The 23,194-nt window shown below is 43.5% G+C and overlaps 1 protein-coding gene across 1 annotated transcript in view; it reads left to right on the plus strand.

Moving 5' to 3' along the window:
* chchd3a (coiled-coil-helix-coiled-coil-helix domain containing 3a) overlaps positions 1–23,194 on the plus strand; it is a 353,726-nt gene that overhangs the window by 281,268 nt on the left and 49,264 nt on the right. Inside the window, exon 5 of the mRNA XM_068059780.1 lies at positions 14,794–14,877. Coding sequence (XP_067915881.1) covers positions 14,794–14,877 — 84 coding nt within the window. The remainder of the gene's footprint in view (positions 1–14,793; positions 14,878–23,194) is intronic.

Genomic DNA, 23,194 nt, shown 5'->3' on the forward strand with positions numbered 1-23,194 from the left:
ATTTCAGTTTAAGCCAAATCCTTACCACAAATAAAATACTCAACATATGAAAAATGGTCCTTCCTGATAGTTCAGTGTTAATGAAAGCTCATCACCATTCTCTCAAGGGTGGCTCGCAATGGGCAATAAATGCTGGCCTTGCCAATGATGCTACATGTCAAAAATCAAATTTTAAAACTATGTTGCTTCATGTTTATCACACAGCCCTGTTTTACCATACGTGATGTATAAATGGAGCAGTTCTTTCCCAGATTCAGCAGCGGCTCCATATCAACTACATTTCTCAGGATGAGTACTCGCTGCAGCCCAGTGCAGTACACAAGTAGCTGAGCAATCCTGCTATAAAATTACTGAATGTAAAATTTTCCACGGTATTATCATTATGATAAAACTTATTTTCCTTTTCGCGCTTCAAATCAATTTATTTCCCATCATGTCGCAGAGTAAAACATTCCTGTTTAATAGTGTAATTTAGGCCAATTGGTTGCTTTGAGACGCAATCACCCTCTAAATGGGGTGGCAGATTGCACGCTTTGCTGTGCTTTCACCATGCTCATTCAACCACTTCACAAAAAGTCATATAAATTAGTTTCTTGAATTATGGTTGGTTCATCCTGTGGCACATCAACCTTATTGCAAAATCTCAACATTCACAACTAAAGTGTCAGATTCCGCTCATTTGAACACTCAACAACAGCTAATTATTTTGTTACATAATATTCATATTCAGGAGAAATGATGAAACTAGTTTTTTCATCAATTTCACACTTCATGAAGAGCTGCATTTTGTATTACATATATGGCAAAACTAAATAGACTGCAAATTTTTAGTTTTTAATAACTGGTAGTATATTCTTCAATTTTAGACAGAAACTTTTGTTTTGGTGAGTAGTTTCACCATACGGTGCTGAGCTATTCAGAACAGAAGGTCCCACCTTTGGTCCATGCTGAGTTCGCCAACACAGCCTTAGGGAATATCTCATTGTGCTTCCTGCCCCTGGGCGAGGGAGGGAAATAGTCAGGGTTCCCACTTCTGATCAGTAACCAATGAGTGCTGCTGGGAAGCTTGCTTGTGTGTGGATGTCAGGTAAGAACAGGAAATCTGTGATCTCTCCACACTCTACAGTTGAATAGTCTGCCAGCATTCACTGTCAAGGCTCACAGATGAAAAATAGTCACTTGAGTGAAGTGCAGAATGGCTGTCAGCCACAAACTGGAAAAATCTCATCAACTTGGCTTCTAATTTCCACCTTTCCCTTGCCTTCACATGGTCCATCTCCAACTCTTCCTTTTCCTTCAAAAAATAAACAACTCTCTTGGTAATGTTAGTGCTTTCAGGGGAGGAATATAATGGATACAGGGGGAGCAAAATGTGTTTTTGCTCATTGCTAAATAGGTCTGCTGCTGCTGTTTGGATTATCATTGTGCCAGGATGGGATTTAAAGTGATGGGACTTGGTTATAAACTATATATTTCAAATTGTGTTTCCAATTTCAAATATTTAAATCTTTTTTATGACCTTTCAGAAAATGTAAAGATAATTGTTCCTTTTCATGCATCAGGATGTTGAAGCCAAGGTGAGACTTTAGTACTTTATCAATTCTTTTCTCATGCCTCATGCTGAATTTATGCAATGTGTCAATAATAGCAAGATTTGAATAGCTGGAGTGTCACCCAGGCAGATCTCTAGTTTGTTGTGAAGACAGATGAATTGGTTGAAATGGAATGGTCTGTTAGTGCAGTAAATGGGTCTAATTAAATAGATTATACCTGTGCCAGTCTCTTCACAAAGTTGTCAGTGTAGTGGAGTTTAAATTAAGTTTTATTTCTGCCTGGATAGTAAAAGGTTAGTTCTGTTGCCTTTGCTCCACTTTCCATAAACTTTGATGTGTCTATTATGGCAAGGTTGTTCCCTGCAGCAAGCCTTTCCCAATTTAATTTAGCTTTATACTGCTGTCCCAGAGGTTGTGATTTTTAGTGCCTTTGCTTTTCAGTACTTTTTACTAACAGAAAGTCCTGCTTCAATGACAAAACAGGAAACATCTAATAATTACAATAAAACCAAGATTCGAAATGTGTTATAGAAGACTTGTCACCGTGCCTTTTTTTTGAATTTGTTCATGGGATGTGGGCATCGCTGGCTTGGTCAGCATTTATTGCCCATCCCTAATTGTCCTTGAAAAGGTGGTGGTGAGCCGCCGCCTTGAACCGCTGCAATCGTTGGGGTGTACATGTTCCAGGATTTTGACCCAGCGACAGTGAAGGAATGGCGATATAGTTCCAAGTCAGGATGGTGTGTGGCTTGGAGGGGAATTTGCAAATGATGGTGTTCCTATGCATCGGCTGCCCTTGTACTTCTAGGTGGTAGAGGTCGCGGGTTTGAAAGGTGCTGTCGAAGGAGGCTTGGTGAGTTGCTGCGGTGCATCTTGTAGATGGTACACGCTGCTGCCACTGTGCATCAGTGGTGAAAGGAGTGAATGTTCAAGGTGGTGGATGGGTTGTCAATCAAGTGGGCTGCTTTGTTCTGGTTGGTGTCGAGCTTCTTGAGTGTTGGAGCTGCATCCATCCAAGTGGAGAATATTCCATCACACTCCTGACTTGTGCCTTATAGGTGGTGGGCAGGCACTGGGGAGTAAGGGGGTGTGTTACTCGCAGCAGAGTTCCCAGTCTCTGACCTGCTGCTGTAGCCACAGTATTTATGTGGCTGGTCCAGTTCAGTTTCTGGTCAATGGTAACTTCCAGGATGTTGATAGTGGGGGATTCAGCAATGGGAATACCACTCAACATTAAGGGGAGATGGTTAGATTCTCTCTTGTTTTGAGATGGTCATTGCCCGGCATTTGTGTGGCGCGAATGTTACTTGCACCTTATCAGCCCAAGTCTGGATGTTGTCCAGGTCTTGCTGCATCTGGACACTGGCTACTTCATTATCTGAGGCGAATGGTGGTGAACATTGTGCAATCATCAGCAAACATCCCCACTTCTGACCTTGTGATGGAGGGAAGGTCGTTGATGAAGCAGCTGAAGATGGTTGGGCCCAGGACACTACCCTGTGGAACTCCTGCAGTGATGAACTAGAACTGAGGTGATTGACCTCAACAACCACAACTATCTTCCTTTGTGCTAGGTATGACAAATCTCTATATTCGCATTCATATCTCAGTATATACTGAATGGATAGCCACCACCTTTAGGAAGCTCTAATATCTCTACACTATTATTTGGCCATTTTTTTGTAGCTGTCTCTGTCATGTCCAGGATTTGAGGTCCGATAGTGTAATGATTTAACGGACGAGGAACCCAGAGGTCATAAGCTCAAATCCCATCATGGCAAGTTGTGAAATTGAGTTGAATAAATCTGATAAATGCCACATTTAAATAAAAACTCAACTGGCTCACTTCCTTCCAGGGAAGGCAACTTGCTGTTGTTATTCAGTCGGACATGTGTCTCAAGTTCTACACTTTGTGATTGACTCTTAACCTTCTGAAGTTGGCTGTACTTCCTTCTCATGCCATTAGGGATAGGCAAAACATGTACTTTTTCCAGTGTCATCCACATCCTGAGAACAATTTCTTAAATTATGATTTATGAGTCTCTGAGTGAGGAGTGAAGAGTATAGAACCTGTTAATTTTTGTTTTAAAAAAATGCATCAGATGTCTATTGGGGGCATGGGAGAACAGAATTGCGCTTGGTTGATTTCCTGTTTTCCTCCCCACCCTGCCCCGCATTGTCAGGTGTGTCAGAATGAGCATTTTAGGGAAAGTGCTGTAAGGCTTTCCATACTTGGAAGTATACGCCAGCGTGTCAGTCTTTCAGATATAGAGAGGGAATGGGGGAAAAAAGCAAAATACTGCAGATGCTGGAAATCTGAAATAAAAGCTGAAAATGCTGGAAGTACTCAGCAAGTCTTGCAACATCTGTGGTGAGAGAAACAGTTCTGATGTTGGAAAAAAAGTACATCATGCTAGTGTTAAAACATTTCAAATGTTGCAACATTTCAAGTGTTGCAACAAAAGGTTTCTGTATGTGGCTGAAACAACGTGCAAATGGACTAAGCATAGATAAGATTTCAACCTATCAAATTGAAGTGGTTGAATTTTGCTTTGTCCTGTATATGTATAATATAAATATTAGCTGCATCAAGGAAGCCTGTCCAAAATATGCCAGAAATAACTTAAAAATGTTGACCATTTGAATTGAACTTGGGAATTCCTTGCTCATTCTTTCACCTTCCTTAAATTCTACTGAGGACTGGTCACTTCCAGTGGAACCAACATCTGACATAATAAAAACACCAACTTGCATTTATAAAACTCCTGTAACCTAGTGTCACGAAAGTGCCTCTTGTGTTTGTTAAATATATTTTTTGAGGATTCATTTTTGAAAGATTGAAGAAATGTTAAACTTTGGGGTTTTCAAAGGGCGTCATGTGAAGGCCACCTAACTTTGAAAAGTAGTGCCTGGAAATGTTTTTTAAACAAAGTGATTCCTGACAATGCAGCCGGCCACTGATGTCATCAGGCTGCGCCAAGGTGTTCACTTGCGCAGACGGGCTCCTGCTCTCTGCGGATGCGCTGTGGTCCGACTTGCCAGGACTGGTTAGCGCAGGCGCCAATAACATTGTCGCGTGACGTGTGCATCTTTGGGCAACGCGCCTGGTCATCATCTGTGCATGCGCTTTACGTGTACAGCAATGCAACGCTAACATATTCACCCATGCGTCAAGCTGCGCTACCCCCCACCCTCGCTGCACTCTCCGGCTGCTCCGCCCCCCCCCCTGCCATTGATGCTGACGCCGGCCGCTCCGCTGCCCCCCTTGCTGCTCTCTCCGGCCGCTCCGCTCTTTCGGCTGCTCCGCTCCCCTGTCCCCGGCCTGCTTGCTCGCCCCCTCCCCGGCCCGCTCCGTTCCCCCCCCCATTGTCCACAGCCTGCTCCGCTTCTCCCCGGCCCCAGCCCGCTCCACTCTTTTTTTTTTTCTCCCCCCTCCTTTCACCAGCTCGCTCGCTTTCCCCCTCCCACCATTGTGTGCTGCCATGTGTTTAGATCAGGTTGCCTTCGTGTGATTATTTGAGCAGCGCCATCTTTAGTCCTGGCAGCTGCCTGAAGTCGCAGACTGTGACGTTTTAGTGGCACATGCTGCATTTGCACATGTGCCACTGCAGCGCCACCTAGTGGTAGCATTGTCAGTAAGCTCAGCCTTTTTTAAAAGGGGCACTGAGAGGTCTTGTGATGAAAATGAGCAACAACAACAAACCTTTCTGGGAAACCACCTGACTTCCAGGTCAATAAACAACAGAGAACATTGGACACCTGGAGAAGTTGTTTGCAAAGAAGTGACAGGTCCAGATTGATGGAGATCAAATGGTTGACCTTTTGTCGGTTTTGCTTTTGAATTGTTTTGAGTTGGTGTTGAACTGTATACAAAGGGAGAGAACTTCCAAGGAGAGAACAACAACCCAACTGAGCTTTCCAGCACTTCTTTAAAAGACCTTGAGAAATCCACTGTCAAATCATCTCTTCTCCTGTCTTTGTAGAAAGGCCTGCGAAATTAATTCTCAATGCCGCCTGAAAAGAACAGTTCTCAAAGATCCCAGTGACGCCGTCTACGTGTACTTGGAGGCCAGACTGTATGCCAGTTTTGGAACACAACATATCTCATCAGTTTCTTCAAGAATGAGCAAATATTGAGCCCAAGTGTGTGTGGGGGGGGGGGGTGGGGGGGTGGTGTGTGTGTGTGTGTGTGGGGGTTTGGTGTGTGTGTGTGTGTGTGTGTGTGAATATTTCAATCTGTGTTGAAGCTTTACCTCATTACTGGTTAAGACTTGTTTTATAAGAAACTTGTAATTTTGTTAACGAAACCTGGTTGGTCAGTTTTATTCTGGGATAAAAATAGAGTCTATGATTGACTGTATTGGTAACTGAGTATAATTTAAATATATGTTGTGACCCATGGAGAAGTGGGACTAGAATAAACAGTGCACTCCTCCCGCCTCAGTTTTAACAGTAGTAAAACGTCCCGAATCACTTCACAGGAGCACTATCAAACAAAATTTGACACTAAGGTACATAGGAAATACTACAGCAGATGATCAAAAGCTTTTGGACAAAGAGGTAGGTTTTAAGGAGAAACTTAAAGGAGGAAAGAGAGGTAAAGAGGAGAGTTTTAAGAGGGAATTTCAGAGCTTGGGCTCAGCCACCAGTCATGGAGTGATTAAACTTGGGGTGCTGAAGATGTTAATGTTAATTGTGTATCAATGGTGTGATTATATGCAGGTGAAGGATGTTAATTGGGCTCTTAGTTGAACACTTATAAGCAGACACTCACCGAGACGGGGGAGGGTTTGAGTGAGGAGCGACATTTTGTAATCCTTTTTTCTCTGCACGCTAAATGTGAATCTGAGTTAAATATAGGCTCCAACATTGTCCCTCCATAACAAGCTTTCTGGAATTTAACTCGAGACCAGAATTGGGTGAATGCAGATATCGCAAAGGCTTGTAGGGGTGGATTTGTTTGTCATTTTTAGAATATGAGTATTGCTTACATTTGCCAACCCTCTAGGATTGCCTTGGAGTGTCCAGAATTTGAATGTTTGAGACATGGCTGCAAACTACCCAGGAGAAAATTCATAGCGAAATTTAAAATACTTTTATGATGCTTGCATTGTTTATAAATCCTTTCAAGGTCCGACAATGCAATACATCATCTATAGCAGGACTTTCTGTGTTGATAACTTCACTGTCTTAATTTGTTATGACCAGATGAGGAAGGGGTCTCAGGCTCCCCTTGCATCCCTTCTCTGGTTTGACTGCAACAGGATTTATCCTTTAAACAGTGATTCAGCTTACCACCTCAGTGAGCACTTGCTTCTGTTCCTCTAATATAATTGTAAATGAACCAATCAGACAGGTTTTCTCATGTTTAAACTAGAAAGATGCAAGTTTATTAACCTTATCACTCTAAACCGGTTAAAATTACTAAAATGCGTGATGCATCCATGCTCCCCTTCACACGAGAGGCGCACACACACAAATAGATTACAGAGGAAAACCCCAAAGTTGGGAGGTTGGAATAGAGTCCTTAATAAGAATGAAATTTAAATACTGAAGTTTAGTCCGAATCCTTAGTTGAAGTTGTCGTCCTGAAGTCCTCGCTGAGTCATGTGCACAATTCTGGCTTGCTTCTCTGGTTCCAAGAATGCAGAAGAGGGGTTTTATCCATGTTTCCTGGTTGCTGGCTGTCCAGGGCTGTAAGTTTGGAGCTGAGGCTTCGCTGGAACTTTACTGGAGAGAGTAAGAGATTGCAGCTCTCTTGCTGGCTTACAGTTCGTCGTCTTCTGAGGCACAATTCACAAACTCTGAGTTACACAAGCAGTCATGTGATGTGACCACCTCTTTGTTTTTGAATCAGCATTTTCTGGAAGACTGCATTTGCTGACTACGCTACCGCTAGGGGGCGCTGTTGTGGCACATGCGTAAATGCAGCATGTGCCACTGAAACGTCACAGACTGCGACTTTAGGCAGCTGCCAGGACTAAAGATGGCGCTGCTCAAATAATCACACGGAGGCAACCTAACAAACACATGTCAACACACAATGGCGGAGTGAGAGAGCGAACGAGCTGGCCGGGACGCGGGCCGGGGAGGGAGGGGGGGAAGCGGAGCAGGCCGGGGGGGGGGGAGCGGAGTGGGCCGGGGAGGGAGGGGGGGGGAGCAGAGCGGGCCTGGTAGGAGCGGAGCGGCCGGCAAGTGGGTGAGCGAACGGCCCGGTGACAGAGGGGAGCGGAGCGGGCCTACAGGGAGCGGAGCGGCCAGCGAGTGGACGGGCGAATGGCCCGGTGACGGAGGGGAGCGGAGCGGGCCTGCGGGGAGCGGAGCGGCCGGCAAGTGGGCGAGCGAACAGCCCAGTGACGGAGGGAAGCGGAGCGGGCGGAGACAGCAACGTGAGGGGGGGGGTGCGTTTTTCTATGCATGCGCCATAAATTTGCAACGGCAAAAGACTTAACTGCACCCGGTGACACCACGGTCTTCTGCCGCTCGCTCCCCGCGGCTCTCTACGGCCTCTTGCTTCCGGCCCCCTCCATCCAGCCGTTCTCTCCAGCTGCAGATCCCCCATCCAGCCCCCTTCTCCCCTACTTCTCAACTGTACTTCAGGCATTGCAGCTCTCTAGTCCCTGCCTTTTGCATTCCTCTCTTCAGGAGCTTCTGAATTTAACTCCCTCCCACTACCTTCCCCCTCACCCCTCCACAACCCCCTCCCTCTTCCCCCTCACAACCCCTCCACAACCCTTACCCCAACCCCCCCTCTCTCCCCCCCACCTCCCCCGCCACCCCTTCACAACCCCCCCCCCCCCCCCCCCCCAAAAGGACCACACCGCAGTTGAATATCTGAAGTGCAGTTGCAAAGTCGGGAAAATAACATCAAAAACCTCAACAATTCCAGGTTTAATTATTGAGAAATTTTATTAAGTGCATTAAACAATCGCGGCACTGCTGTGTATGGATACATGAGTGTTGTATTGCCAGCATTCCTGTGAGAGAGACAGACCGAGTCTCTGCTATGCAGAACTAAAGAGATTGTTCCTGGAGAGCCTTGTGGTGAATGAACGCGTGGCTCTCTATTCCACTACTGTATTGTCCATGTGAAGAAGGCAAAGTCACAAGAGTCTGAGCTCAGTCTATTCTTGGTGAATGTTCCCCAAACGCATCCCAATGTGCGCTCCCACTTCATCCAGAAATGCAAGGTTCCTTTCCGTATTGTGACAAGCTCCGCAGCATGATCCAGTTGCCTTCGGTGCTTGAATGCTGACCTTAAGTCTCGAGGATTGTTTTCTCAAGGGCATGTTTTACATGAAAAGAAATAAGGAAAGAACATCAGTCTCAGAGCTTCCCTCCTCCAATGAAATTACTGTTGAGCATGCTTTATGTTCTGCAGTAAAGGCATGTACTGATAACACCGCCAATGAATCACTTAGTACCCAACTCAGCTGTAGGAGTCAAGATGATGTTACTGCTCCTATCTCATGATGGTTCAATGCTGCTCTCAGGGAAAACATGAATGATGTGAGGGTGCTGGAAAAAGAAGCACATTTCTTTTGGACTGTGAACATAAAGCAGGCCATTTAGCCCAGCTGTTCCCTGCTAGTGGTTATGCTACTCGTGCGCCTTCCCATCCGCTCCCATTTAATCCTGCCTACTACTATCAGCATCACCTTCCATTTCTTTCGCTCTTATCTACCTTTGCCTTCGAGCAACACTGAGGATGGAGAACGTTGTGGCTGCACTCCACAACTGGTGAGGTGGTACTCAGCAAGAGCATTCACATTTGTGCTACCACTGGACACGGCATGCTTGTTTCTTTCAGTGCTCAGTCTCTTCTTGCTGAATGTTCCCCAAGTGCTTGACCACTTTGGATGCCCTCTCTGCTTGACAGGCAGCAGCTGGCAATTGCGGAGTCTCACAAGGCTCTGCATGTTTGTTTCAAGGGCGGATGGGGAAACGTGGCTGTGTCCATGTGCACGACTCTAATGGGTGCAGGAACAGAGCAACTTACAACAGGGACTGGAGCATATGTACTGCCTGCACACAGCCCCAGACAATGGAAAGGATTTTAGTGCAGTGCAGTGGACTGGAGCACATGCAGTGCCCCAGACAATGGAAATGTTTTCAGAGCAACTTACAACAGGGACTGGAGCACATGCAGTGCCTCAGACAATGGAAATGTTTTCAGAGAAACTGACAACATCAGAGCAACTTACCTTGGAGCAATCTCCTCTTTCCAATAAAACTGAAGCAGACTGAAATCTCCAAAACGACTAAATAATTGCGAGAAAATGCCCGACGAAACCTCTCCTCCTTCCACTTTCAGAAACTCGCGCCGAAGCTTTGACGCATGCGTGAATATCAGAAGGTTGACGCATGCGTGAATACCCGTTGGCGTTGCCTAAAGCGCATGCGCAGAGGCCGACCAGGCGCATTGCCGGAAAAGGCACACGTCGCGCGATGACGTCATCGACACATGCGCGAACCAGTCCTGGCAAGCCAGAACGCAGCGCATGCGCAGAGAGCAGGAGACCGTCTGCGCCTGTGCACACAGCGGCGCAGCCTGATGACGTCAGTGACAGGCTGCGTTGTCAGAAATCACTTTGTTTCTGGAATGATCTTGAAATTCTAGGCTGTTCAGAGATACTTGGGAGAGTTTGGCTTTTCAAAGTTAGTGGGTGTCGATGGCTTTTGTCCATCAACATTGACCAAACCATTCTAGATAATTTAATCAGAGAGCACCCCCATTGTTCTGGCGAGACTGGGTAATCACCTCTGTCTCCAGCCAGCCTTTGGCTTCTCAAATGCAAATTGTGCGTGGCCATCTCAACTGCCCTGTTTTTTTTTTTAAGAAGTTATTTGTAACAGTCTCAGTAAAAGGTCTCGGGTATAGTTCCATAGGAGGAAATTAATGTTTTCGATTTAGCATGTGGAGTTTTCATCACAATTTATTATGTATAAAAAAATATTGGAGATTGAGAGTCGAGGAGGAAGTGCTATTTGACTGAGGATCTAGATCAATCCAATCAGATACAGAGCCTGTTGGAGCCCATACACATAGAAACAAGAGTAGGCCATTTAGCCCCTCAAGCCTGTTGCACACATCTTTCTTCCTCTGGTCGTTTCCCTCATTTGAACCCCAGACCTGCTCTGATAAGTGATGTGTTGATAATTAGGCTGAGAGTAACAATATTAGCATTGGAAAATGTTGTCGATGTGTTCACGGAGGCGTATGAAAGCATGGGCCTTAAGCGAAACATCAGGAAAACAAAAGTCCTCTATCAGCCTGCTCCTGCAGCGCAACACTGCCCGTTGACTATCTAGATCCAAGGTGAACCATTGGGCAATGTGGATCGCTTCTCGTAACTTGGGAGCCTCCACTCAGCAAGGGCAGACATTGATAATGAAACTCAGCATCACCTCCAGTGTGCCAGCGCAGCCTTTGGTCGTCTGAGGAAAAGAGTATTTGATGACAAAGACCTCAAACATGGCACCAAGCTCATGGTCTACAGGGTGCAGTGTTACCTGCCCTCCTGTATGCGTCGGAAACAGGGACATCTCAAAGCCCTGGAGAGATATCACCAGTGGTGCCTCTGCAAGATCCTGCAAATTCAGTGGCAGGACAGGCACTCCAATATCAGTGTCCTTTCTACTCCGAGCTTCATCACGGCAAGAGGCTACCAGGAGGGCAGAGGAAACACTACAAGGATGTCCTTAAAGCCTCTCTGGAAAAAATGTGACATCGCCACAGATTTGTGGGAATCTCTTGCAAGAGACTGTCCAAAATGGAGAAGGAGCATCCGTGAAGGTGCCAGCCAGTTTGAACAATGTCGACATGCCCAGGCAGCAACCAAGGGCAAACAGCAGAACAAGTGTCTGGAAATTTGAGCGTCCCATTCGCTCGCCTCACCAAACGCCACCTGCCCCACCTGTGGCAGAGTGTGCCAATCCAGAATTGGACTATTCAGTCACCCAAGGGCCCACAACCCTGGAGTGGAAGAAAGTCATCCTCGTGCCCAAGGGACTGCCTAAGAAGACGAGGAGTAGAAGGAATATGCGTGATTTGTGTGGAACTACTGATGGCGACTATGAAAAATACTTTCTCATTCTGTATCAGGGCAGTCTTTATAGTTTGAAGATTGCCGAATTAAACAAGATTTTACTAGTAGATTTTATTTTGGAATTAAATTTGATGCACCCTCGAGTGTCAACTGCAATGTAAATATGGTTTCCATTGATGGTTTAAGGGCTCTTAGAGAGGTGGGATTTGTGTAGTCACCGTACAGTACCTAGTTGAGGGAGATGCTAGTGCAAAACTGACTGCAAACATGTTTATAATGTTTACAGGGCAAATTGATGTGAACATTTCAAATTATTCTGCATTTTTGGAGATTGTCATTTCAGAATTTTGGATAATCTAAAATCAGAAATATGTCAAGGCGAAAGCTTTGTTTGAGAGCAAGGTAGATTGTGAGATAGAAATCCTGGAGTAATGTTCTTTTGATCCCTTCTGTTCTGGATGGCCAGTTTCTTGGTCTAATTCCATCTACACAAGATTTATGGAATGGGTGAGTAGACTATCTCCATCAATAGCAAAAGCTTTGGACTATGTTTAGATCTTTCTGCCTGTACACATTACTTTAGAATGTCTGTAGTAAAATACAATTAAACAAAACATTCCCCTGTACCCTGTAAAAAATCAATTGGCTGAGGCAGTTATTCAATTCTACATTAGTTGGAGTTGTTAGCAAATTTACAGTAAAGCCAATTACATCTATTTTTAAGTGAAAGCTTTCACTCTGTTTTGCCCCTCCCTCACACTTGCTTTCTGTGGTCCCTTCCCTCATGGATCGCCACCACTTGCTGTAAACTGGCTTCTAGGAGGTGTTCAAGAACATTTAGGGAAGTCTCATATTTTTCCCTGCTTACCTGTGAAGGATAACCTGGCCTCTGTGCTCAGTTCCTCTTCAATTGCATTACATTGCTCCTAAATCATCCTACACGGTTATTAAACCGGAATTGATCGCATTCCCTCCAGCCTTTCCTGACCCACTGGGTGATAAATGTTGATGGTTTTTATGGTCACGCATTGTGTAATAAAGCTGCACATACAGTCAGTATAAAAACATAGTAATAAATGGATTCTTTAAAAAGATATGATATGACTTCCATTGATTTCACTGCAAATAAATGAGTTGGTGCGCAATGCGCACATCAGAATCATAACACCTTTCCACCTTACACTGCTCCTTCCCGCCCCCTGGTGACTTGCAAGTAGAATGGAAGCTCCATTATCCATACAATGGACAAGACATCACCAGTAGATAATGTACATTGGCAAATAATAGAAAGTCCATAAAATTTGGTCTTGCATATCTATTGCAGTAATATCCTATTCTCAAATGAAGACAAGTGCAATATAAATAACGAAAGAAACATTATGTAGTCTCAATATCAACTGTGCGGTCTTCTGGGAGATAATCAGGAAAACTGATAATTCGAGTGGTTTAACTGAGATTCTGTCAGGTTGATGTGCAGAACTTTGCTGTGCTTCCAAAGTCCTGTGTCGCAAATATGCAACAAGGGGAAATGACTTCGGCTTACATAATCATAGCTTATAACTTCCAGTTTGAGATAAAGTGGAAGCTTTTCAATCATGGTGCTTTATTGCATGGTGACTAGGACAGGCTTGATGAACCTGTCTATTATTTCATATGTTTGGAAGTAAGGATAGTGGTTTTGTTTTATTAGCGTCTCTGAGAAGGATTGCTAGACTTCAGATAAATAAAAACTTTGTCCCTCGGCTATTTTTCATGTGTGAAACTATACAGTTTGAGTTGGATGACGGTTCGATCATAGAAAGATGCTATCACTGTCAAGCTGATCCTATGCAATCAACAAGCATGCAGGTGTCAATTGATTGCGGACATGCACAGAAATCCTGGAATTTTTTTCTTCCTCTATATCCTGCAGGCAGTAAGGCCAGTTATAGAATCTGGGGCGACTGGGGTACATGAATTTTAAATTACCTGGATTTTCATTCCTTGAAATGGCAAAGTAGTGGAACAAAACTCAGTGTCATCATAAAATACTCCAAGCATGAAGCAAAAGCAGTTGGAGTTAAATAATCATAATATAGGGTTGCATAAGAAGGCCTGTGATTTTTTTAAATTATTTTTTTCCCCTCTTCCCCACAAAGGCTGATGATAATCACTGAGAGCCTTAATGTTTCTGAAGAAGACTGGAGTAAATGAGAGAGATAATTCTACCTCCAGTTTTCCTCTGTCGTTTTCTCCACAAAAAACGTGTCAAGATTGTTCAATATACAAGACATTACTTCAGAATGTTACCAGGGTATCCATATTCTGTGCAGCAGCTACTTCATAAAGGATTCATCAAAAGATACTCAGGCTGTTGCCAAAGTCATTTAAAGCGCCTTGAAAACGATGGAAGCAAAAGTAACGGAACAACGTAATCTCAATGTTTTGCCACCAGGATCCTATTTGTAACAAAAATCAAATAGTTGCTCATAGAACATCGAGGAATATATTTTATTCCTTTTGTTTTGGTGTATATTTTTGTCAAATGTGTATGTTGATGGCATTTATCAGAATTAGCTCCGATGAGTTACTGTGCTCAACAGCGTGTAAGGTAGCTGAATTAACTAGCACACAATTGAAATAAAATGATCACTGAAGTTACCTGGATCAGTGGCTGTATTTCTCCTGATGTTAACTCACCTGTATTGCACTGTCAGGCTCTTGTTATTTCTCCAGTCCAATTTCTCCAATTGTGTCGTAGGCACTTGATGTTGAACAGAGATTTTTTAAATCTGACATTTGAACATTTCTCATTGGTGATTCCTTTGGACATATTTTTAATGGGTTCTGACTGTAAGATGCTCCAGTTCCAGTATAGGTATTGTCTGGCACTTGTGCCAGTGCAAGCATACAGCATTGAGTTAACGTTTCCTGCTCTCACGTCAGGGGAATGTCAAGCCCTGCTCAGTTAAATCCTAATCTTACAAAAGAGCTAATAGGATAGTTAGCTTCTCTTCTGACACTAGCAAATTCATGGTGGTCAGGCACATAAACTGTGAAGTATTGCAGGATAGCCCTGTGTAACTGAACAATGAGCAAATACGTGTAAGCTGCAGTTCATTAATTTTAAAAATAAGTTTGTTGTCTCACAACGTATAGTTGACATCGTTTGCTCCTTATGTTACAAATGGCTCATTTCTTTCCACTTTCAGACCAAACAATTGGAAGAAAAGGAGAAAGAGCTGCAGAAACTCAATGCCTACTACAAGGAGCAGGTGACCAGACTAGAAGATAGGGTAAGAAAGGCTTTTGTTTTTAAAAAAAAAAAGATTTTCATTGATAATTGTGCTTACAATAAAGTACCGCATTCCATAAATATGTTTTCATTTTTGATTAAATTGCCTGTGTTTCATGCGGTTGCCTAAAATCCGATCTAATATAAAGTTTCTAACCCTCTCACTTCCACTGATTTGAAATGAGAAGAGGCAAAAGACTTGAACAAATTTAAAAAGTAGCATTGACCAAACCTCACCAATTTCCTCTTCATCAGACCTTGGTTTCTTCTGATGGATATTGAAGTTTGTATCTTCCACCAACTTGTTATGATTTCCATCTCTCTTCTGCATTCGCACCAAAATTATACATTTTGAATCATGCACGCTGAAGATTTTATTTGTAGTCACCTTCTGGTCAAGCACCAGCTGCTTATTTGAGGAAAGATTTGTGACCTCAGATTTTTTGTTACAGGGATTGCATTGTGTAAAAGCATATAAGTATTTCACATGTTTTCATGAAATTACTTTGCTAATTTAATAAAAATGTTAACCCTTAAACAAATTCTTATCTTTGTTAAAGTGGATCAAGTCATTTGATGTGACATGTCTCACTGCAGTTCTGCTGTGACTCTTACCTTGCTGTGAAGCATTAACCACTTGGTAGTATCTCTAACACTATGTGCCGTTTTTGTCTCCTTATTTAAAGAAGGATGTAAATGTGTTGGAGGCGGTTCAGAGGAGGTTTACTAGATTAATACCTGGAATGACCAGGTTGTCTTATGAAGAAAGGTTGGACAGACTGGGCTTGTTTTCATTGGAGTTTAGAAGAGTGAGGGGAGTCTTGATTGAAGTTTATAGGATCCTGAACAGTCCTGACAAGGTGGATGTTGAAAGGATGTTTCCTCTTGTCGGTGAGTCCAGAAATAGTGGGTACTGTTTTAAAATTAGGGGTCGCCCTTTTAGGACAGAGATGAGGAGAAATCTTTTCTCTGAGGGTTGTACGACTTTGGAACTCTCTGCCTCAGAAGGTGGTGGAGGCGGGCTCATTTAGGCGGAGGTAGATAGATTCTTGTTAGGCAAGGGAATCAAATGTAATCGTGGGTAGATGGGAGTGTGGAATTTGAAACATAAACAGATCAGCCATGATCTTATTGAGTGGTGGAGCAGGCACAAGAGGCCAAATGGCCTACCTCTGCTAAATCGTATGTTCATAAGTTGTACGATGTAACCGCTCTATAAGCAGTTCAGAGATTAATCTTTAGAACAAAGAAGAACAGTATAGTAGAGGAACAGGCCATTCGGCCCTCCAAGCCTCCGCCAATCTTGATGCCTGTCTAAACTAAAACCTACTGCACCTCCGGGGTCTGTATCCCTCTATTCCCATCCTATTCATATATTTGTCAAGCTGCCTCTTAAACGTCGCTATCGTACCTGCTTCCACCACCTCCCCCGGCAGCAAGTTCCAGGCACTCACCACCGTCTGTGTAAAAAAGACTTGCCTCACACATCCCCTCTAAACTTTGCCCCTCGCACCTTAAACCTATGTCCCCTAGTACCTGACTCTTCCACCCTGGGAAAAAGCTTCTGACTATCCACTCTGTCCATGCCACTCATAACTTTGTAAACCTCTATCATGTCGCCCCTCCACTTCCGTCGTTCCAGTATCCAACCTCTCCTCATAGCTTCAGACCAGGCAACATCCTGGTAAACCTCTTCTGTACCCTCTCCAAAGCCTCCACATTCTTCTGGTAGTGCGGCGACCAGAATTGTATGCAATATTCCAAGTGTGGCCTAATAAAGGTTCTGTACAGCTGCAGCATGACTTGCCAATTTTTGTACTCAATGCCTTCTTGACTACCTTATCCACATGCGTTGCCACTTTCAGTGATCTGTGGACCTGTACGCCCAGATCTCTCTGCCTGTCAATACTCCTAAGGGTTCTGCCATATACTGTATACTTCCCAACCTGTATTAGACCTTCCAAAATGCATTATCTTACATTTGTCCAGATTAAACACCATCTGCCATTTCTCCGCCCATGTCTCCAACCGATCTATATCCTGCTGTATCCTCTGACAATCCTCATCACTATCCACAACTCCACCAACCTTTGTGTCATCCGCAAACCTACTAATCAGACCAGCTAAATTTTCCTCCAAATCATTTATATATACTACAAACAGCAAAGGTCCCAGCACTGATCCCTGCAGAATGCCACTAGTCACATCCCTCCATTCAGAAAAGCACCCTCCCACTGCTACCCTCTGTCTTCTATGACCGAGCCAGTTCTGTATCCATCTTGCCAGCTCACCTCTGATCCCGTGTGACTTCACCTTTTGTACCAGTCTGCCATGAGAGGGACCTTGTCAAAGGCTTTACTGAAGTCCATGTAGACAACAACCACTGCCTGCCCTTCATCAACCATCTTCGTCACTTACTCAAAAAACTCGATCAAGTTTGTGACTTAAGACCTCCCCTTCACAAAACTATGCTGTCTCTCGCTAATAAGTCCATTTGTTTCCAAATGGGAGTAAATCCTGTCCCAAAGAATCCTCTCCAATAATTTCCCTACCACTGACATAAGGCTCACCGGCCTATAATTTCCTGGATTATCCTTGCTACCCTTCTTAAACAAAGGAACAACATTGGCTATTCTCCAGTCCTCTGGGACCTCACCTGTAGCCAATGAGGATACAAAGATTGATGTCAAGGCCCCAGCAATTTCCTCCCTTGCCTCCCTCTGTATTCTGGGGTAGATCCCATCAGGCCCTGGGGACTTATCTACCTTAATGTTTTTCAAGACGTCCAACACCACCACCTTTTTGATATCGACATGACCCAGACTATCTACACTCCCTTCCCTGGACTCATCATCCACTAAGTCTTTCTTAGACTTGAATTCTTTTATTGCTCAGCAGCCTAAAACTTCTGTTTGAATTTTAAATACTAACTTGAGACTTCAGGAAGCCGGACACTATTTTAGCCACTCCTTTCATTGATTTACCTTCATCAGACACTAAAGGGGCAATCCTCCGAGCAGCACTCACAGGGAGCACATCTCTGAATCACAGGTTGCAAGCCTGTCATTTCCTGACACAGCCAGATTGCAATCACCTCTTGAATTGTTATTAAAAAATAGTAATATTGATTCCTTACATATGAATGCAAGAAATAGGAGCACGTGTAGGCCATTTGGCCCTTTAATAAGATCATGGCTGATCTACACCAATCCCACCTTCCCACACTATGCCCATATCCCTTGATTCTCTTCTTATCCAAACATATATCAATGTCAGTCTTGAAAATGCTTAACAACTGAGCATCCGCAGCCCTCTAGGATAGAGGATTCCAAAGATTTGCAACCCTTTCAGTGAAGAAATTTCTCCTCATCTCAGTCCTAAATGGCCATCCCCTTGTTCTTGAGATGACAATCCCTAGTTCTAGACTCCCCAGCTAGTTGAAACATCCTCCGAGCGTCGATCTTCTCAAACCGCTTAAGAATTTAATATGTACAAATGCAATTAAATCTTAGTCTTCTAAATACTGGGGAATATAGGCCTAGTCTACCTTCCAAATCTGCGACGTCTACCACCTAGAAGGAAAAGGGCAGCAGATGCATGGGAACACCACCATCTGCAAGTTCCCCTCCAAGCTGCACACCATCCTGACTTGGAACTATATCACGGTTCCTTCACTGTCACTGGGTCAAAATCCTGGAACTCCCTTCCTAACAGCACTGTGGGTGTACCTAACTCACATGGACTGCAGCGGTTCAAGAAGGCAGCTCACTGCCACCTTCTCGAGGGCAATTTGGGATGGGCAATAAACATTGGCCTAGCTAGTGACAGCCACATCCCATGAACGAATAAAAAAAAATCTTTCCTCCTAGGACAAATTCCCCCCGCCCTCCCCCTCCCCAATCCCAGCAATTAGTCCAATGAAGCTTTGTTGTACTTTCTCTTAGACACATATATCTTTCTTTAGGTAAGGAGACTTAAAACCGCACACAGTTCTCTAGATGTGGTCTTACCAAGGCCCTGTATAATTGCAGTGAGACTTCTATGTAATAAAGGCTAACATGTCATTTGCTTTCCTAATTGCTTGTTGTACCTGCATGTTAACTTTGTGAATTGTGTACAAGGGCGCTCAGGTCTCTACGAATACCAGTATTTCCCAGTCTCTCCATTTAAAATATACCTTTTATAGATAATAGATGAATACAATAAAATATTTGCATTTAATTAATGCATATTTCCTCAGGATGCCTCAAAGTGCTCAGGTGTATGGCATGGCTAGGATATCCTGCTCCCAAAAAAAGCTTTAAAATAACATGCCTTGGCTGTGTACACTTTCTTCCCTTAATGTTTTGGTTGCTTTATTGATGATATTGTCAGCCTTAATTTTCACAGGGGCAGGGAGCATTGAGCAGTGCTCTCATAATCTCATGTAAGTGCATCCTGCAGGAAGGACCTGATTTGATTTCCATCCACAATGTTGTCATTGTCAAGTGTACACTGAAAAACATTCTGTAGTCACTAGTTTAAGATGTATCAATTTTGCATGGTTCAAAGAAAAGGCCATAAAATGTTTTAAAATGCCATGCTACATTGCAGAGCCTCTAATTGTTTCCATCTCTCTTTCTTTGCCCCTCCCCCCAAGCCCAGAGGAATCATCTTTGAACAGTTATGCTGGAGGGATCCTTATCCAGCACAGAGAGGCATTTGGAGCTTCGATCTGTACATTGATTCCTTGAGCAGCACAATGTGCTGTGATTTTCGGTTCCGGCTTTGGAGATGTGGCCTCTGTGTGTTAAATGAACATTCTGCGTAGCTTTTCAAATTACAGGACTTTGATGTAAACGTTTCAAAATAAAGGTCCCAGAAAATTGGCAAAAGCAGCTCAATTGACAGCCCCTGAAACCCCATTTCAGCCTTTTTTCAGACACAATGAATTGTGGCATCGTTTTCCCACCCTGCCCTTTTCAGCACTGTGCAATGTACATGTTTGTCAGATTTTTTGATGATTACTGTACAAACTTGAATTTATCTCAGGCACAACCTGTTTGTGAGAAAAGGTAATACAAACACATTAAATAGTAAAAGTCATAAACAATATAATATGCTCAGGGATAGCTGAACTATCTGTAGTATTAGTGATCCTCATGTATTGTTAAACAGAAGCTGTGCTGTTCGGTAGTAAAAATAATGTGACATTGTACATGTTTGTTACTGAAGAGTGGTACTAGTTAAAATACAAGGGTGGTATTATCTACTGGGCTAACCAGGTTAGTTTGTGCTCTGCAGGAAACCAGCATTTGCTTTTCATGCTTGCATTATGGTACTGGTCATAACAAATCCACAGAAAGAAAAATTTGCATTTAGAGCACCTTATTCCATCTCAAAGCTCTTCACTTTGATGTGCAGCAGCATCTTCAACCTTCCTTGGCTGTGTCCAAAAGCAAAAGCAATGTAGATGGCCATTCACAACTTGCTTTTTGTTAATGATTGCGTGCTACTCATCCACATTCTCAAGAATATTCAGCTGCTATAGTTAACTTGAAATAATGGACCAGCCCATACCTGGTCATACAATCACACCTCACTGTGCTTAAGAACAGTACTGTAGCATTTATTTCAAATTCTGCTACCTCAGTAACAGTGCCACTTTCCAGTTTAGTCGGGCCAGCTCCATCTTTGGAAAGCTTGAGCAGAGACTCTGCAGAAACAATGGACAAATCTGCCAACAAAAGTGAAGATATATCAAGCTGTTGACCTCCCCACACCATCATATGGACTGGAGACAAGGATCTGCCACCACCATAGCATGAAACGACTTGGCCATTTTCATTTGCTTTGTGCACAACATATCACTGGCACCAATGACTGAATAGGATGCCTAACAATGATCCCAACACTGTAATATGACTGGAATTTAGGCCACGATCAAAAAGTAATGGTGAGTTGATCTGGACATGTCATTCAAATCCCTTTTTATAGAATTCCCCAAGCCATCTTCCTCAGTGAGCTGCACTCCAGATATCGCAACAGAGGTAGGCAGACAAAACGATCTGAAGACACACTAAAGGCCACCTTCAAATCTTGCAATATTAATTTGTAGTTGGAAGATTGCAGATGTTGGCTGGCATGTAAGGCAACTTATCCATCTGCCTCATCTAGCTTTCAGTGTGTTATGTGCAAGAGGATTGAGCTGTATTAGTTTACTTGTAACAACTGACAGTCGATTCAATGGGCAACTCCATTGCAGGATCTGTTATATGGCTATCGTACAAACATTCAAAAATGACAAGCAGGAAGAGAAAAACTGGTCCATCAAGTCTGTCCCACACCACAATGGCTGGGGTATCATGGCTAAACACTTGTTTCCCCCACCCACCTCACACCCACCCCTGCAACCATGTAATCTCTTGGGAGAGGCAAAGAAAACAGGACCAATGAGGGAAAACAATACTCTGTAAAATTTCTTTCCAACCCCATTCGGCAATCGGAACCAGTCCAGGAGATCACATAGATCAAGTATTATCTGTAAAGATGTTTACCTTCCATATGATATGATCTCTGCCCCATTCCAGAACCAGTCGAGCTCCCTCTCAAAGATATGCATAGTGTCAGCACCCACCACACCATTCTGACCAGCGATCTGTAGAGTTTCAAAATGGTGTCCTTTGATTTATACTGAATGGTTCTATTAATGTAACTCAAAACCTTATTGGCTTTGGCTAAAGTTTCTCTACACCGGTCATGAACCTTCAGTGATTGGTACACAGTGCCAAGATGGTTTCTCTCTCAACCTCTTCAGTGTTGTTCCCTGCAAATGATTTGGCCCAACCAACATGCATGGCGTTACATTTATCTAAATTAAATGCCATTTACCATTCTGTGGCCCGCTCCCTAAGCACATCTACATGTTTTTGGATTTGATCGCACTCCTCTACTGTGTTGATCCTTGCACAGAGTTTAGTGTCATCTGCAAACTTACATACCACACTCACAATACCACTGTCCAGGTCAATACTGAAGACCATGAAGACTGGCAGCTCGGACTGATCCCTGGGGAATGCTCCTAGCAGCATGTCTCTAAACTGAGCCATATCCGTTAATTACAACGTTTTGGCTGTGAGATTGGTGCCAATTCCTCACCCAGTGTTTTAAATTTCTACCGATACCACAGGATTCCATCTTGTGAGGTATTTTATTGAAGGCTTTCTGAAACTGCAGGTAGACAATGCCTACTGGATTTTCCTTCTCCACTACCCTAGTGACTTCCTCAAAAAATTCATTTTAATTTATTCAGCAGAACCTGTTTTTTCAGAAGCCATGTTGTAAACTTCAAATGGTTCCTTCCCTTTCCCAGTGTTTAAAAAGGGCATTTCTTATGATCCTTTCTAGCAACTTCTCAGTAATGGATGTCAGCCTAATAGGCCTGTGGTACCCTGGCTCTGATTTGTTTCCTTTTTTGAAATTGAGACCTACATGAGCTAGTTGAAGGGAACTATCCCTGACTCTGTTGAAGATGCAGGTAAGTGACTTACAGAGCACTTATTGCATCTCCTTAATGACCCTTGAATGGATATTATCCAAGCCTGGAGCCCTTTCAATTTTAAGTTTCTCTAATCTATCCCAAATAATATTACTATCTATTTTCATAATAATGCTATTCAATGCTGAGCACGTTCATCTGGAAGATGAGTATCATCTATGGGAGTTATTGGCTATGTGAAATAGTAAATGGATTGTTGGCATTTATTGCAAGGGGAATGGAGTACAGAAGTAGGAAAGTTTTTACTGCAGCTGTTCAGGGCCTTGGTGAGACCACATCTGGAGTACTGTGTACAGGTTTGGTTGCCATAATTGAAAAAGGATATAATTTTGTTAGAAGCAGTTCAGAGAAGGTTCACGCGACTCATTCCGGGGGTGAAGGGCTTATCTTATGAAGAAAGGTTGAACAGGTTGGGCCTATACCCATTGTAGTTTAGAAGAATGAGAGGTGATCTTATTGAAACATACAAAATCCTGAGGGGACTTGATAGAGTGGATACCAGGAGGATGTTTCCTCTTGTAGGGGAGACTAGAACTAGGGGGCACAGTTTAAGAATAAGAGGTCTCCCTTATAAGATAGGCATGAGGAGAATTTTTTCTCTGAGGGTTGTTAGTCTGTGGAATTCTCTTACCCAGAAAGCAGTGGAGGCTGGGTCATTGAATTTGTTCAAGGCTGAGTTAGACAGATTTTTGATACACAAGGGAGTCAAGGGTTATAGGAGGCAGACAGGAATGTGGAGTTGAGACCACAACCAGATCAGCCATGATCTTATTGAATGGTG

The sequence above is a fragment of the Heterodontus francisci genome, chromosome 27, assembly GCF_036365525.1.
Source record: "Heterodontus francisci isolate sHetFra1 chromosome 27, sHetFra1.hap1, whole genome shotgun sequence".
Lineage (NCBI taxonomy): Eukaryota > Metazoa > Chordata > Chondrichthyes > Heterodontiformes > Heterodontidae > Heterodontus > Heterodontus francisci.